The 16224-nt window shown below is 33.3% G+C and overlaps 1 protein-coding gene and 1 non-coding gene across 2 annotated transcripts in view; one reads left to right on the top strand and one right to left on the bottom strand.

Annotated features, from left to right (window-relative positions):
* Mcr (macroglobulin complement-related) overlaps positions 1–15982 on the top strand; it is a 55552-nt gene extending 39570 nt beyond the window's left edge. Inside the window, exons 18-35 of the mRNA XM_089251365.1 lie at positions 1807–1920; positions 3608–3713; positions 4643–4760; positions 5392–5505; positions 5670–5786; positions 6094–6222; positions 6376–6544; positions 6761–6949; positions 7060–7138; positions 8161–8341; positions 8739–8831; positions 8994–9180; positions 10031–10260; positions 11181–11342; positions 12349–12542; positions 12941–13115; positions 13890–13995; positions 15003–15982. Of these exons, the coding sequence (XP_089107491.1) occupies positions 1807–1920; positions 3608–3713; positions 4643–4760; positions 5392–5505; positions 5670–5786; positions 6094–6222; positions 6376–6544; positions 6761–6949; positions 7060–7138; positions 8161–8341; positions 8739–8831; positions 8994–9180; positions 10031–10260; positions 11181–11342; positions 12349–12542; positions 12941–13115; positions 13890–13995; positions 15003–15190 (2651 nt within the window). The 3' untranslated portion in view covers positions 15191–15982. The remainder of the gene's footprint in view (positions 1–1806; positions 1921–3607; positions 3714–4642; positions 4761–5391; positions 5506–5669; positions 5787–6093; positions 6223–6375; positions 6545–6760; positions 6950–7059; positions 7139–8160; positions 8342–8738; positions 8832–8993; positions 9181–10030; positions 10261–11180; positions 11343–12348; positions 12543–12940; positions 13116–13889; positions 13996–15002) is intronic.
* On the bottom strand, positions 247–371 carry LOC149069016 (U6atac minor spliceosomal RNA). The gene has a single exon (XR_016195162.1). It is a non-coding gene; the product is annotated as a U6atac minor spliceosomal RNA (small nuclear RNA).
* Positions 15983–16224: the final 242 nt, after the last annotated feature.

Raw genomic sequence — 16224 nt, 5'->3', positions numbered from 1 at the left:
CTATTTTTCACATTGTGATGACATAGGACGTTCTTATAGAATGATGCCGAACTAAACTCCAGCTTTCAAGGATGAACTGTGTTGTCACAGTGCAAGAAAAAGTAAAGATAGATTAACTGTTTTGGAGTGCTGTAATGCTGCAGTAACAATGACGGACTTGCATCATGGGAACCTGACAGACCAGACACGGCCCACTCTCTGTCCCTCCCGGGATATAAGCCTTTTACCCGTGTGGGTTGGGTCGTGCTATAAATTTGGTTAAGTGTTCGCGAAGTAAGCAACTGTGGCTTAACCGTATTTGTGTTGTAGGTCCAGAGGCCATTCCGTCCTTGTCAAGGGGAGTGCTAACCTTCTCTCATTTCATACAACACAATCATGGGAACCCGGGTTCAAATGCTACCATCGTTACACTGGTGGTCGGCTGAATTTGTTTTTCTGTGGCTCCTAATTTTGAGGCACAAATGCGAGCCAATCTCCCCATTAGAAAGTCTCGCCATGAGATCAACAATCCTGCAACAATACAATTATTCAGTCATTACACTTCACTCATAGTTAGAAAAATCGATGGTAAATCGAAGGACTACAAGAAGCATTGCACAGAAAACTTCATATTAGGTTCACAACACATTTCAGCGTATACCAATTAGAAGTTCTGCAGAGGAATGTGGATGAGGTGCATATATGGTTTAGTAGTAGTATTGCAACGCTGATGGTTCTGAAAAATTCCCCTCTTGTCCTCAGTAAATTAAGTATTCCCAGATGCTTCTCAAATGTGAAAATGTTACCTATGTGTATTAATAGCTTAATGCATTTGTGTTGATCAATTTTCATATTAATATTTTTTTAAGTGCATTTAAAAAAAAAATCCCACTTATACACCTCTATCTTTCTTATGCATCTTTTTTTCTCATTTCCTTGCACCAGCGCATAAGTGCGTGGTCACTGTAGTTTATGACATATGTAGTTTGATGCACATTTTATAACTTTGAATATGTTCTGTACAGTGTGACTATGCATTAAAAAAGTGCATAAGTGGGTGTGTTCTGAGCTGCTACACCTTAGTTATTCATCAGAAAGTTATGAAACTTTAGAAAACATCCTAATGAAAGGATAGAAATAATTTTTAAAGTCATTTTAAAAATCTCTGCGTAGTTTTTAGTACAGAATTTCAGCGTGTGTGAAAGAGTTTTAAGAGCAAAGCAGGGTTATTGTAAGCTCAATGTCACACTCTTTCAATGAAGAAATGGGAATAGAAATAGTTCTGCGTTTGGTGTTTGAATGCACCCTGCAATGAAGCTTGAGCAGTTTGGTCGCAAAATTTAAAAAAATTACCAAGCACACAAATTGCATAGAAGCGACCTCAAGTGAGGATTTTTTCTGCTCCCAATTTCATTCCCATTCCTTCATCAAGATGTTTCTGAATTTCATGACTTTCTGATAGATAGTTAATGATGGAGACATCTTAGAACACAACAACACCCCTGTGGGATATTGTTAGATAATATAATCTTCCAATCATGTGATGAGACTTGACTATGTTATGCCCCATCATGTCAGATGATTTTATTCAATTCCTTTATGTAAAGCTCTTGATAGATAGATGTCTTACTTTTAGGTAAAAAGATTCTGCATCTTGGCAATAGCTCATCAGCGACAGCTTTTTCGATTGGCTTGTCCTAGAAAATAATAAAATTTTCTGACGTAACATGACATACCATAGCCAAGCCTCATCTCATGGTGGGAAGACTATACCTTATGTGACACATTACTTTTAATCAGCAGATTGAAAAACTGTATTGTTTTCAGATTTCTGTAATGCCACTCTTGGATATTTAACTTGCTTGGAGGGTGGTTGCTATCGAATCGAGAAGCAATGTGATGGTTTCAAGGACTGCATTGATGGAGTAGATGAAAGTGGCTGTGAGTAATGTTTATCGATAAATTATATGATATTTTTGCATCACTGCACCTCTCCTTTAGTAAACTCATAGGATCCTACATTATGGCTGTAGTTATTACCTCCTACCTAAATGTAGAAATGTTATTTAAAAGATCTCAGTTAACTAGGGGGGGGGGGTGAGCTACATGGGTTCATAGTTTTATGAAATATGTTTGCTCTTTAAATTGATTCATTTATTTATTCAAGAGTTCCTGTATTTGGCCATTCAAGTATTACATTCACAGAATTTTGGTAATTTTTCACCCTCCCCCCTTGTCAGCAAAGTTGAGTGAGCACTATCACTGTCTCCCCCTCCTACTGTATATTGGGATCAGAGGTGTATGCTGGGGGACGAGCATATGCGGCTTGTTTCTAAACCTGAAACAATCTAAACCTTCTTCCTCTGAAATGATCAAAAAAATATTTTTTATGTGAAACATATTTTTGTGAAATACCTTTATATATGTTGTTATAATGAATTTCTGTTAACTTCAATGCATTTTAATGCTAATACCTCAAAATTTCTCTTTAAGAAATATATTTTGCCTCCTTCAATACTTTTGTGCCCCCTCAAAAGGCTGATCCTGCATATGCCCCTGATTTGTATTGCTCTTCGAGAATATACATAGTAAGTCTGATCACCACCCTTGGACACTTCTGCTGAAAACTTTGCTATGTATGCAAGGGGACCATTTTTCACATGATTACAGACTGTACACTGTATTTTTAGCTTGCGTTTTTCAGTTTTGAGCATTAACTAATGAAAATGTATAGATGGTGAAGATGCTATTAAGAATATTTCATATTTTCATAAAGGGTGATTGGGGACACAATCATCAATCAAACCCTCTTCCCCCTCCCCCATCATCAAAAGTCAGCAAATCCATCCCCCTTCCCCCTCACTGCTGGTGTAATACTTGAATGGCCCTTTATGTTTTACTCGGAGAAAAGTCTTCTTATTTTTTAAAAATGTCTATTTACTTGACTACTGTTCACTTAGTTACTGCATTATTTTATTCAATTGCTTTGGTATTTTTCTTACATTCACGATTTTAAATGTATAATGAAGAAATGTAGAAAAAAACTACATACAGTACATGATATAGATAGAAAGTTAGTTTTTGTACTGCATAACAAGTACAAGCTACCTTTCAAATGACTTCTTTTCTTGAAACAATGACATTAAATTTGGAATCAAAAGATAATGCAAGTTTTACATGTAAAATATACACAAACCAATAGTTTTTGGAAAACAAAGTATGCGATTGCTATTTATAATTATAAATTCTGAATAAGCATTGTTTTAAGTCTATGAATTCAGTTTTTTTTAATAAATATAAATGAATGTCTATCATTTTGCTCAACTGCTACCATTACTGTATTTCCATGCTGCATTTGGATTGCCATTGTAGTTCTTTGCAGACAAAATAATCGGAAGAGTGAGTATTAAGTTTTTCTAAGTAGATGAACTTTTCACCATAGGTGAATAGAGCTTTCAACTCTCAATCTTGAGTTCTAATAAAAGACCAACTCTCCTAGAGCATATTAATAAAAAAATTACTCTTTAAATCATCGTTGATTTTTTATGTAGCATTTAGTTTATAGCACTGTTTACTATTTATATTCATGTCATATGGGTTTTTTTCTGATTTTCTTTCCACTTTCCAGGTGTTGATGATTCGGATCAAAAATTGAGAGAGTTCAAGTTCCATCGTATCAATCGCATACAGAGATTATATGATAATTCATGGCTTTGGCATGATATAAACATTGGGTAAATGTCAAATTTAAAAGTTTCTCTATCATGTTTTATTGATGTGACATTCAACAATGAAACTGTTAGTGCACGTCAAGGATGTTCAACCTCTAGGAGAGTGTGGGCCACTTCATTAGTTTTGAAAATATATCGTGGTCCACTTACTTAAGTGATCTGTGTCATGGGCAGAGACGTCAAAAAAATTTTCAAACTTGTGAGTTCTTGTCTTGAGTTTAGTGTAGGAAATTTTGATTTCTGAATCAATTCTGGGAGTATGTGAACCATTCTACAAATTTCTTTGGGTGCTTGAGCACCCTCGGCTCTGAGCCACTGGTCGCAAGCCACTTGAATAAGTGATCTGAAACAGTGTTGCAGGCCACTTAAGTGATCTAGAACAATGTAGCAGGTCCCTTAAGTGACGTGTTAATATACTGTGCATCACTTAAATGTGCTACTTCATTTTTATAAAATTAGGTTCGGGGTTGTAGGCCACATCAGGTGACTCATTTGGCCCGTAGGCCATGGGTTTAGCATGTATAGTGTAATTTATGCGTCCAATTAAGATGTAGATTTGTTTTCTAAAACAAATTTTTGATATTGCTCTTTTGTAAGGGTTTCCAATTCATTATTTGAAACTAGGGGAAGCATTTGTTACACTGCAGTTCATTATAATACACATTTGGATATTTTGTATTTTTTTATTAGAACATACGTTAAAAATTTAATTAGCATCAGAACCTAGATAACGTTGTCAGTTATGTCATGCTTTCAGTATGTCACACTTTTTTTTAATATAATGAGTGATTATTGTGGTTATAAGTGGGTTGTAAGAGCTACTTAATTTACCCTTCATTTGCAAAATAGCAAATAATTTTCTAATTCTATTGACAAGAAATATGATTTCTTATTCAGTTTTGCGATTTCAATCTCACATTTTGTTTTTCTAGCCCATTAGGATACTACATTTTCAATGTCCCAGTTCCTGAAATTCCTACCACGTGGGTAGTCTCAGCTTTTGGAATGAATCATGTTGATGGATTTGGCATACAAGATAGAGGAATAACAGTAAGTGAAATAATCTATGTACTTTTTTAAGGTAAAGTTTGCAAATACAAGGTCACAACAGGCAAAATGCTCAATGAGGACTATATATACATGATAAAATATAATACAATGCCCATAAGAAATTTTTATGGCTGTCTTATTCTAAGTATGGATAGTTTCTGAATTTACCCCAGCGTGTTTATCATATTTCTTTTTAAATGTGTCAATTGTGTTACAATTTACTACCTCCGGGGGTAAGCTATTCCATTTATTAACAACCCTATTAGAGAAAAATTCCCTGCAACACCATAACCTCGCATTGTCCCTCACCGATCAATACTGGTGTACCCTTGTAAAAGCAGTCAATTGACGGCGCACTAATAATTCATGATCCATTCCGCTGAAAATTTTGAACACTTTGATCATATCCCCCCCCCCCCGCGAATAATGGAAGATTTTTTTTTTTTGTTACCAGTTCTGCCCACACATACTGATAGATGAAAATAAATTCATTTTTATTATCTTCCCTCTTACAGAAACCACAAAGATCACATTTCTGTGAAATGTATAGCGCCATATTTCTCAAGAGAATACTGTGATTCTACTTAAATTTGATGAATTGATTGGCAATTTTCATATGTTTTTCTTGCAGTTCTCCAGTGCAAGACCATTCTACATGAATGTAGAGATGCCTACCAAAAGTATGCAAGGCGAACAAATTGGAATTAGAGTTAGTTTATTCAACTATATGCTCTATGAGATAGAGGTGGGTCAATGATTCCTTTTATTAGCTTCAGACATTTTATTTGATGCTTATATTGTGCAGAAACAATATAGACATTTATCATCTATACATAGTTGTAGTGTTCTATTACTATAATGTTTATATATATTCCTGAAAGTATAAATTTTTCATTCAATTTGTTTTAGGCGTTGGTAGTAGTTGCTGACTCTCCTGACTACAAATTTGTACATGTAGAGCCATTCGGCAAGGTTTCATCTTACAATCCACGAACATCGTTTGGCGAACATCAGCATTTAGTATTTGTAAGTTGTTTATTCAATAATTTTTTTTTTCTTCAGTAAATGACATTAATTTACAGTGTTTTGTGTGGTGTTATATTCTTAACGAGGAAACAAGTATACCACACAGTTCAAATAAGCGGTATAATATTATCAAAACAGAAGCATTTATATATATAATATGTCAGTGAGTGCAGTCACATAATATGTCAATACTATGAATCAGTCTATGTTTATAGTGATTAATGTTTACAAAATAGCTGGACACTTTGTGAACTGCCGAACTCTGGACATAACATGTTTATATCAATTATGGTTTTTTACACTTTAGATTAAACCAGGGAAAACTGCAGTGGTATACATGCCGATTGTTCCAACTCGAATGGGTGACATAAATGTTACTATTACTGCCAAATCTCAAGTAGCCAAAGACACTGTTACCAAAATGTTGCATATTGAGGTATGTGACTTTACACTGCCATATTCTTTATCCAATACATTAGATTTTAAGTTTGACAAACAATACTCATATAGTTTGCATATAGTTATAGTAAATGCTGAAAATAATAATCATATGCTTATCTTATTAATTTTCTTGTGGTGTCTTTTACAGGCTGATGGAATTCCTCAGTATCGTCACTCGACAGTCCAACTTGATCTCAGTCAGGGAGCTTATCTTATTAAATATATGGACACAAATATTACTGAAACCCCCATTGTCCCTTACAGAATAGAGCGTTTATATATGTTTGGTTCAAACCAAGCACATATCTCTGTCGTTGGTGAGTGAAATGGAACAGTTCAGGGATCTATAAGTTTTCATTATTTTCATTCCGGGGAATCCTGGTTATATAAATAAATTTACAGGTTGAAATATTTTTGATATGAATAAAGAACATATACTCAATATGTAATATTCTTTCCATGCTACATTTTCATTAATATTCATATGTATTACTTATTATACCTCATCAAATATTTTGTTCTCAATTTTGCAGGTGATGTAACTGGTCCAGCCTTTGCGACGATGCCCGTAAATGCTAGCAGTTTGTTGCGGAAGCCGTATTGGTGTGGAGAACAGAACATGTTCAATTTTGCAGCAAACTTGTACACTTTGCTTTATCTACGTCTTACAGGGCAACGAGAGCCTGCTATTGAAAAGCAGGCATTCAAGCACCTAAATATTGGTATGTGCTTTATTGGGATAATATTTGCACCCATACATTTAATGGTAATGGGGGGATACTGATTGGTGCATTCTGATTCATATAACATTTATGTTTCCAATTTCTTTTAGGTTATCAGCGACAACTGAGTTACCAGCGTGATGATGGAGCTTTTGTTCCTTTCAGATGGAATTCAAAACCTAGTGTTTGGTATGTACTTTTGGTGTGTGTTTACAATAGCAAACAAGTTTTTCCATGGATAAATATTACACTATGTTCAAAGTTTTCAAATGGAATTTCGCAAATGTTGATCCTCTAAAAATATAAAAATCAAGACATACACATATGATTCAATAAAAAATGTGTATTCACTCAGTTATTGAAAGTTTTTGTTGAATTAACATAAGTTGTGAAATAAATATTTCCACATGTTTTTAACCTGCTATAAGCGGTTTTTAAAATTTTCCAGATCCGCATTATAACTGCCACTTTTGAAATTGCAAACCTTCACAAACTGCCACTTATTTTCAAGATTTTTTTTTTCGGATTGCGATCTGATAACTACTTTCCCCACCAACAAGAAAATTTACTCCACCCATCATTTTTATTTCCCTCAGTATGATACAAATGTGTATGTCATGACATATACAGCTTTATAGGAAGAGAAGTCATATTTTACACACTGAGCATATATTTCTTTACAGTTCTGGGAGAAGGGGGGGGGGGAGGAACACACACAGTCAAAGAGACTGTGTTCTTACTCCTTTTATATAACCTTGAACAAGAACTGACTCCGCCCACTGGCAGTTGATTGATTTGTGGGGGGGAGAAATGGAAAACGTTTTACTGTAAAAACAACTTCAAGGCGTTTTTTAGAAGCAGAGATATTTTGGGGTGGCTGAAATAAAGCAGATCAAGTTTGATGACATGTCTCGGGATTTCCACTGAAAAGGTTAAGATAAATAATGCTTTGAGATAAAACATTTGAATTACTACAACAAATTTGACAAATTTCAACCATGAAAATTTGGCATTTGCAATTTTAAATACCAAGGGTTCAATTATTTTTTTAAAATTCAAGTAAAAAGAAATGAGAAATTCATTTCAATTCATTGTTTCTGAATAATTATGTAAAATTAAATTTTGTTTCGCCCCTTAGGGTTTTTTTTTTCTTATTAAAATTTCATTTTTATGGATATTTCCCAACATCTTAATTATATTCTTAATTTCAGGCTGACAGCATTTTGTGCCCGAGTTTTTCACAAGGCGACCTTTCAAGAATGGGAAGCATATCTATACATTGATCCGGATGTGATAAGCAAATCATTAGACTGGCTTTTGAATCATCAAACCCCAGAGGGTGCTTTTTACGAAACTTCACCTTTTCCCTTAGACAGGAAGATGAATTTAACCGTGAGTTTCTTTGATGCAATTGGAACATTTTGATCTGAATAAAATACTTGATGGAAGTTATTTTGTTCTATTTTAACTTCTCTTGTTCATTCGGTTCAAATCGACTGCATTAGATTGTCAACCTGAAAATTTTGCTCAGTGGACTTATGACTTCATTCAAAAGGCTAGTACTGTTTGGTAGAGGAAAAAATATTGAAAATATATGTTTTTGTGTTATTCAAATGTGCTATTAATACATATTACAGTCAATGTTTCTGATATGCCATTGGCGAGTTGAAGTACTTTACCCATGTAAGAATTTTCTTTAATTGAGACATTTATTTTGTAGTATAACTGTCATTAACATTTTAATTTTTATGTACATATGTTTTATGAATGTCTAAAATTCAAATTGCAGAGTTCAAACCGATTAGATGTTGTCCGATACAGCAATATATCCTTGACTGCACATGTTCTTATAACATTGGCTGAAGTCAAAGATGTTAGTGGCGTGAGTATTTTTGAGATTTTTCTTTTTCAATATCTACGTTACATTTCATTAAATTTTAAAATTTATCATGGTAACTATCTGTGACTTTTTTAATAAGTAAATGTTTCATTTTTTTTATAAGTTGTTCAACATTCTAAAAAAAAATTACCAAAACTATTGTAGGATGTTGGATCAAGAATCTCTACCGCTAGAAAACAAGCTGAGCGGTATTTAGGAAACAGGCTCAGTAGGATAAGACACACAGATGATCCATATGAGCTTGCAATTGTCACATATGCGTTGACTGTAGCTAACAGTCCCAGTGCAAATGAAGCTATGAATTATTTGGATGAACATATGCGAGAAGAAAGTGAGTGAAATTTCTATTATGTTGATTTACTTTTGAGGCTTGTTTTTACAAACTTGAACTAACTTGAAAAATTAGTTTGTAAAATCGAAAGTTCATAAATAGGAAAGATGTTCAAAGAAATGACACAAGATTAGGGATTAGAAGAATAGTTTGTAAAAATGTGTTGGTCAAATCAAGTGGTGACTGTATAGTTCGAAATTTCTGATAAATCTTTATTTTATGAGAGATTTGTCTACTTTTTACTATTTGTGTTGCCACAGGGCTCCATTCTCAACAGCTCTTTTTTAGACATCTTTTCCGACATTATCCTCATGATACAAAGCTTTATGTAACAATTTATTTACTGATTCTTCTCAGCTATTGGCACTTAAATTCTCTTTGGAGAATTTTACAGACATATTGTTGCACTTTAGATGTTGTTATAATAATTATAAGATGTTGTTATCTTTTTGATGATGTTATTGTTGCTCTATAAGATGCTTATTGAGATAGTTCATTGTTAGGGGCTATAGTTATAACTGCAACTGCAGGTGGGTCTGGTGCCCAGGGTACAGGACCAGAAGGATTGCAAATTTCAACTTTTAACCTCTCATTCAACATTACAGGAAGGGGAGGGCGGCGTCTAAACTTGCCTTGGCAGACCAAGCATCTAGTTGCAGCCCCGGCTATAATCTTTGACTGACTATTATATATATATATATATATATTTTATCAAAATGTGTTGAAGAATTCTTCTTGTGTTAAGGAAATTATTGTTTCAGGAAAATATTTTTTTGTGGAAAAAATATTTAAATGTTTTTATACATTTTTAGTTAAAATTTTGTTTTCTGATTTTGTATTTCTTGTACAGGTGGCATGAGGTACTGGGGTAGAAAAAGAGTTCGTGGACCAACAACAAAAATAGAGAATACTAGGCCATATCTCATTCCAAGGTTGCCTCATGAATATGATGCTTCCAATATTGAAGCAACAGCATATGGTCTCTTAGTGCATGTTGCCAGACAAGCTCTGATTCAAAGAGAGATCGTTGAGTGGTTGAACACACAGCGTTTGACAGATGGTGGATGGGCATCTACTCAGGTATATCAGGCTGATTTTCTTAAATTAATGTCTTTACTATAATGTCACAGAAGCATGCTAAATTTACGACAAAATAATCAATACAATACTTCTCTTGATGAATTTAAAAAAAAAAAAATCCTTTTGGCGAAATGGAGAAATTTACAATCTTGTGTCAAAGAAATAATGAAAAAAAGTTACAAAAAATCAAATTATCCGATAAAAATCTAATTATAATTCATGATGCAAGATTGTGGATGATGAATATCTCGTCAAATGAGTGGGGCTTATTTACAAAACTATTATTTTCTCTGTATTTTCCGTCTGTATCACATTTAACTGTATTTGATCGCATTTATTGTACATGAAATTTTCAAAATGTTTTAAGATTTTTAGATTTATTTGGATATGTTTTGCAAATCTAAAATATAAGAAATTTTTTGTTAATGTCAAATTGGAACATGTTTTACAAAATTTTCCATATCACCTCAATACTCTACACGTGACTAAAGGAAGTCATATTGAACATTTTTCAAAGGAAAAAAGCTTGGATGTTCTTTCTTTATAGTTTTGTATTACTTATCATCCTGCCCCGCTAATTTGAAGAAATGCAGTCAAAATCGCTTATAACAAACATGGTTGTAACAACACCTCCGCTTTAACACCAATAATTGGTGGTCCGAAAAACAAAACATTTATTAAATATGTGTGACGTTCCACTTAGTAAAAGATTATGTTTTTCAAAGAAAAAGTGGATACACCCAGTTTCTTGTTATATACATTCAGAACATACATTCCAACATGTACCAATTCATTATAAATTCTACATATACGGTGAAGTAGTAGTATATTCATCCCTATCATTCATAATATAATAATGCTGTATTCATGCTCTATAATAAAAGACAGTTATATTTATGTGCTTTTGATTTAATTTTCAGGATACTATTGTTGCAATGCAAGGTCTTATTGAATATGCTATTCAGTCAAGAATAAGAGACGTCACAGATGTAACTGTTACAGTAGAGGTGCCATCCATTCCAGGATTTGTCAAACAAATTCATATTGGAGAGGATAACTTGTCTAAACAGCATAGATTTGATGCAAGTTTTATTTTTATATTTAGAATAGAATCGATTTTTACAACACATTCAAACTCTTAAAATTTGACAAGAATTAGACTTAAACTATGCTGGACTGTAGAATTTTCTGTAAAGTAGAATTCACACTAGATCAATTCTTCAGTACAGTGCAGATTTAACCTTTTTTTTATCCCTTTAATGGCACAAAAAATTGCATCTGTTTTTCAGTTTCATTATTTCTTCAGCGTTAAAGAAAAATAATTTCAGAAACATATTTATTGAGGAATCTCTTAGCAATTATATTTTTAGTATATTTTTAAGAAGTTACATCATTTGTTTTATTGAAAAATTAATTTCTATGATATCCCCCCTCCCTGAATTGCTCATAGATGGTTGAACAGTTAATGAAATATATTATTATTATATTTCTTAAGACTGACAACAGCAGTCATTTTGACTATTTTCGATCTTCTTGCTCGAGTTTCACAATGAACCAGAGAACTATTATTTGAACCAGACAATATATTTTTAGTTATATCCAGAACACAGGTTTCTAACTAGTGTTGACAGCTTTTTTTGTTGTTCCACATGATCAAATGCTACAGAACCTTTAAAAATCCCAGAATCTGGGGAGCTTTCAAAGAAGAAAACTTGTACGGGAGTTTTTTCCCGTACAAGAAGAGTTCTTGTACAGGAAAAGCCAAAAATTCCTTCAGTTTCAGTAGGTTTTTGTCTGAAAATAAATGAACTATGTCTTCTGTTTCCACGTCAGACAGTTTTTGTCTTAAAGAGATTTCTCATAATTGATAAAGCATTAATTAGCCACAAGACTATTTCTCTGTTCCGTTCAAGACAGGTTTCCGTCTCATACAGAGTCTGTCTTAGACAGGTTTCACTGTATAACGAAACAGTGGTCCTTCTAGTGTTAAGCTGAATCTAATAAAAAATACGATCTTAGATAACCAATTTTAACATTTTGGCTATAATTTATTTATTTATTGTTTTGCTGATTTTATTGATCTTGCAGGTACCCAATGCATGGGGAGTAGTTATAGTTAAAGCTCAAGGATCTGGTGTGGCACTGGTTCAGCTCTCTGTTCAGTATAATGTAGACTGGCCTCACTTGCAAACACCACCACCTGTTGAAGCTTTCGCCTTGCAAGTGAAAGGATATTATTATGGCAGAAACAGCTCTCATATTCAAATTACAACATGTCAAAGGTGAGCATTCTTAAAATTATGTCTCAAATTACATAATTCATGTGATTAAAAATCACATCAGTGGCCTCTTTACAGATGTGCCAATTAAGACTCTAAATTATTAAAGATTTATATTTATACCCGTATTCCATACAAGATTTTCAATGTATAAATTAAGCTGGAGGATTGCATAAATGCTTGAGCCCTCTTTGAAATCATAGCAGTTGCCTCAGCAGAAACCATTTTATTTTAAATTTAAATTTTCTGCATTTTGACAAAAAAATTTTCTTTTATAATCAATGACATTTTCATTGATTTAAAAAAAGGAGAACTATTTGTATTTGCAATACAAATACTGAATAGAAATCTGGATCTGATGTTAAGACTTCAAGATTTCAGAAATTTCTATCTTCTTTCAGATGGACTTATTTGGAAGAGAGTTCTCAGAGTGGTATGGCAGTTGTAGAAGTTGACATCCCGACTGGGTATGTGATTCAGCAGCAAGATCTTGATTCATATGTTAAAAAGGGAAGAGTAAGGAATCTCAGAGAAGCTCGTTTTGCAGAGAGAAAAGTTTCATTTTACTTCACTGCGGTCAGTTTATATTTTTGTTTCGTCTATTATCATGTCATTAGTATGTTTTGTTTATTATTACAGTGGAGCTCTTATAGTGACTGTCCTTCTATGATGATTGCTACCATAAGTCCTAAATGTTTTCATGTAATGACACTATAATATATGTTTTTCTTCCGATGCAACAACCACCTGATACAATGTCTATTTTGACAACACAGTGTCATTATAATCAGCTAACACAGTAGTATTATGCATCAGTTCACCATTATTTTTTATAATTCAACATTTAGAAATATAAACTACCACTTAACCATACATGCACCTCGTAAACATTCCTCTACAGAATTTCTAATGAATTGGTATATGCCGGAATGTGTGTGTACACATTGTGAACCTAATGTGAAGTTTGTTTCTGTGTAATGCTTGTTATGTGTAGTACTGCCATCAATTTTTCTAAATATGAGTGAAGTGTAATGATTGATTAATTTCACAGTTCTAGGCCTATTGCTCTCTATAGCGAGACTTTGTAACTGGGAGATTTTGCTCGCATTCGCGCCTCGAAGTTGGGAACCACAGAATACTAACTTCAGCCGACCACAGAAATATAAACTGAAATACAGTTGAGCTTCCATTAAACAAAATCACTTTGTTTTATGAAATGAAAAATTAATTTTCAATGTATAGCGATAATTATTTATGTTTTGCATGTTTATTATCATCTTTAACATAAAAGATTCATTCAAGTTTTTTTTAGATGATTTTTAAATATATATATTTTTTGTTATCTTGCAGCTTGACTCACATCCAACATGTGTTTCATTCGTCATTCAAAGGTGGTACCCAGTTGCAAACATCAGCCGTTGGTTGCCTGTCAGAGTCTATGATTATTATGCTCCTGGTATGAATAGTTCCTTTGTTAATATATTTTCAAATTAAATAAATATGTACAAATTACACATATCTTCTTAAATTATTATTTTTCATTTCGCTGCATTCAAGTTGCCTTTTTGAAATACAATTGCGACTAAGACAAAAAATATCTGTGTTGAAAGTATGCTGAATATTAACTTTCTGAGTATGGACTCCTGTTAAATTTTGAGGTGTCTCAGATGGTTGGTAAATTTAAAAAATGAGAGACACAATAAAAATTCAAGGAAACAAATATTGTTTGGATAATATGCTGAGGTGAACTTAGAAGAGTCATCTTGTCTCTACCGGGACTGAAACCCAGGCCTCTCTTGCATACTGGGCAAGGATGCTACCATCTACACCACTGGAGACATGACCTTCCTTATTTCGCGCAATGTGCCATAAGATGCTAAACTAGAGCCATTAGTAGCCTCTCTTAACTACAGGAAATGGCCTCCAGGTATGATGGTAGAGATAGATAGAGAAAATAAAAATTGTTCATTGGCATGCAAATTTCAAACAGAACAATATGCAGCATATTCAGTGCTCATTACTAGGAAAAAAACCAGACAAAAAAAAAAAAAATAATAATATCAATGACATAATATTATAACATTATTGATTTTTTCCCCCACTTTCGGTCACTATTTGGTCACTTTTTCAAACATTTTGGTCACTATTTTCACTAATTTTGAGGCCATGATCCGTGCTGACCCCTGTTTTACTGCTCATATTGTAACCATATATATATATTTTACATCATTTGTTGTGCTATGTCCTGTATTGGTAGCATATTCAATTACTATAGCATTCTTTATATATGTAGATAATTTTTTCCATGAACAAATTAGAGAGATCAAAAAATCAGGTGCTCTCTCCTTTTCTTCTTGATAAATTATTTAGTATAGGCTGTACTAATGCTAAGGTTTATACATATCTCAACATCAGTACATTTTCTTTTGTTATAATTTTATTTCCCCCCCCCCTCTATTGCAGAACGCTTCAATGAATCGATGTTTGATGTGTACAACCTCTTTGTGTTGAGCATATGCCAAGTATGCGGTTCATATCAGTGTCCGTATTGTCCGATTTTCAGTTTTGCACCTCACGTTGCTGCCAATTATATCATCGTTGTATCGTCTATCATGTGTTTGTGGATGTCGTTGCGTAGTCTGCTGGGATGATAAGATGAACAAATTAGTTTAAGTGTTATTTCAACATGCAGAGCATGTATCAAATACAGCTGATGGTGCATTGCTTCTGACATACCTCAGGTATAAGGATGATGTTGTCATAAGACTGAAGAACCCATTGTCACACACTCAGTTCATCTTTTTTACATTTCTTTTTTTTAAGTCAAAGAGATGCAAGTCTGTGATAAACTGTAATCTAATTAATGAAGAAATGTGACATTTTTTATATTGTTCATACAAATAGATGTATATTTCCAATAATATTATTCTTACTAGTTTTTTGTGCTAAATTTTTTTTTTTTGAAGGACTGCCTTATAAATAAATATGTTACTTTCAAAATCAGCCAGTGTGTGAATTGGCCAACCCAGTTGACCTGGCTAATGTCAGAATTTCTGGCTTTCACCGGCTTCTATATATCAATCCAAAAGATATCAATTTCCAGTTCCTATGATCGTTAGGGTTGCCATAGCTAACCATAATTATGAATGGCCATAATTATCATACAAAAAAGACAATGACCTTGAATCATAGGAATCAATATATAGAGATATATAGGGGCTGGCCACAGCCAGAAATTCGGACATTCAACTGGGCCAGCCAGTTCATGGAGATTTCGAGCTTTGGCAGTAGCATATACATACAATCATTATTTGTTGTACCAGCTCAACCTTTGAACCAAAAAGACTGCAATTTACTCTGGTTCTTGTATTTTGAAATTTTTCTGTATAAGCTTATGCTTAATACTGCTTCAACTACATCATAGAATGTTTCAGTCTTAATTCAAAAAAAATCAAAATACTGTATATAATTACTATTTTTTTAACATGAACTATTTTATAATGAGTTACAAAAAATTAAATTTATTATCTGTCAGTCTACAACAGGTTTTTCAGTATAGCTTTGTTATGACAAAGTCATCATGTTGAAAATGATTGTTATCAAATGCATGTTCTCACATGTTTTATATATATTCAAACTCACACACCAATCAGTCAAAACATTAAAACTACCTGTACGTCATGCA

The sequence above is a fragment of the Pholcus phalangioides genome, unplaced genomic scaffold, assembly GCF_987345545.1.
Source record: "Pholcus phalangioides strain wild (caught in Gottingen) unplaced genomic scaffold, Ppha-v1.0 ptg000024l_1, whole genome shotgun sequence".
In the NCBI taxonomy this organism is placed as follows: domain Eukaryota; kingdom Metazoa; phylum Arthropoda; class Arachnida; order Araneae; family Pholcidae; genus Pholcus; species Pholcus phalangioides.
The sequence above is the reverse complement of the archived record's forward strand: the minus strand, read 5'-3'. Positions and strand labels throughout refer to the sequence as shown.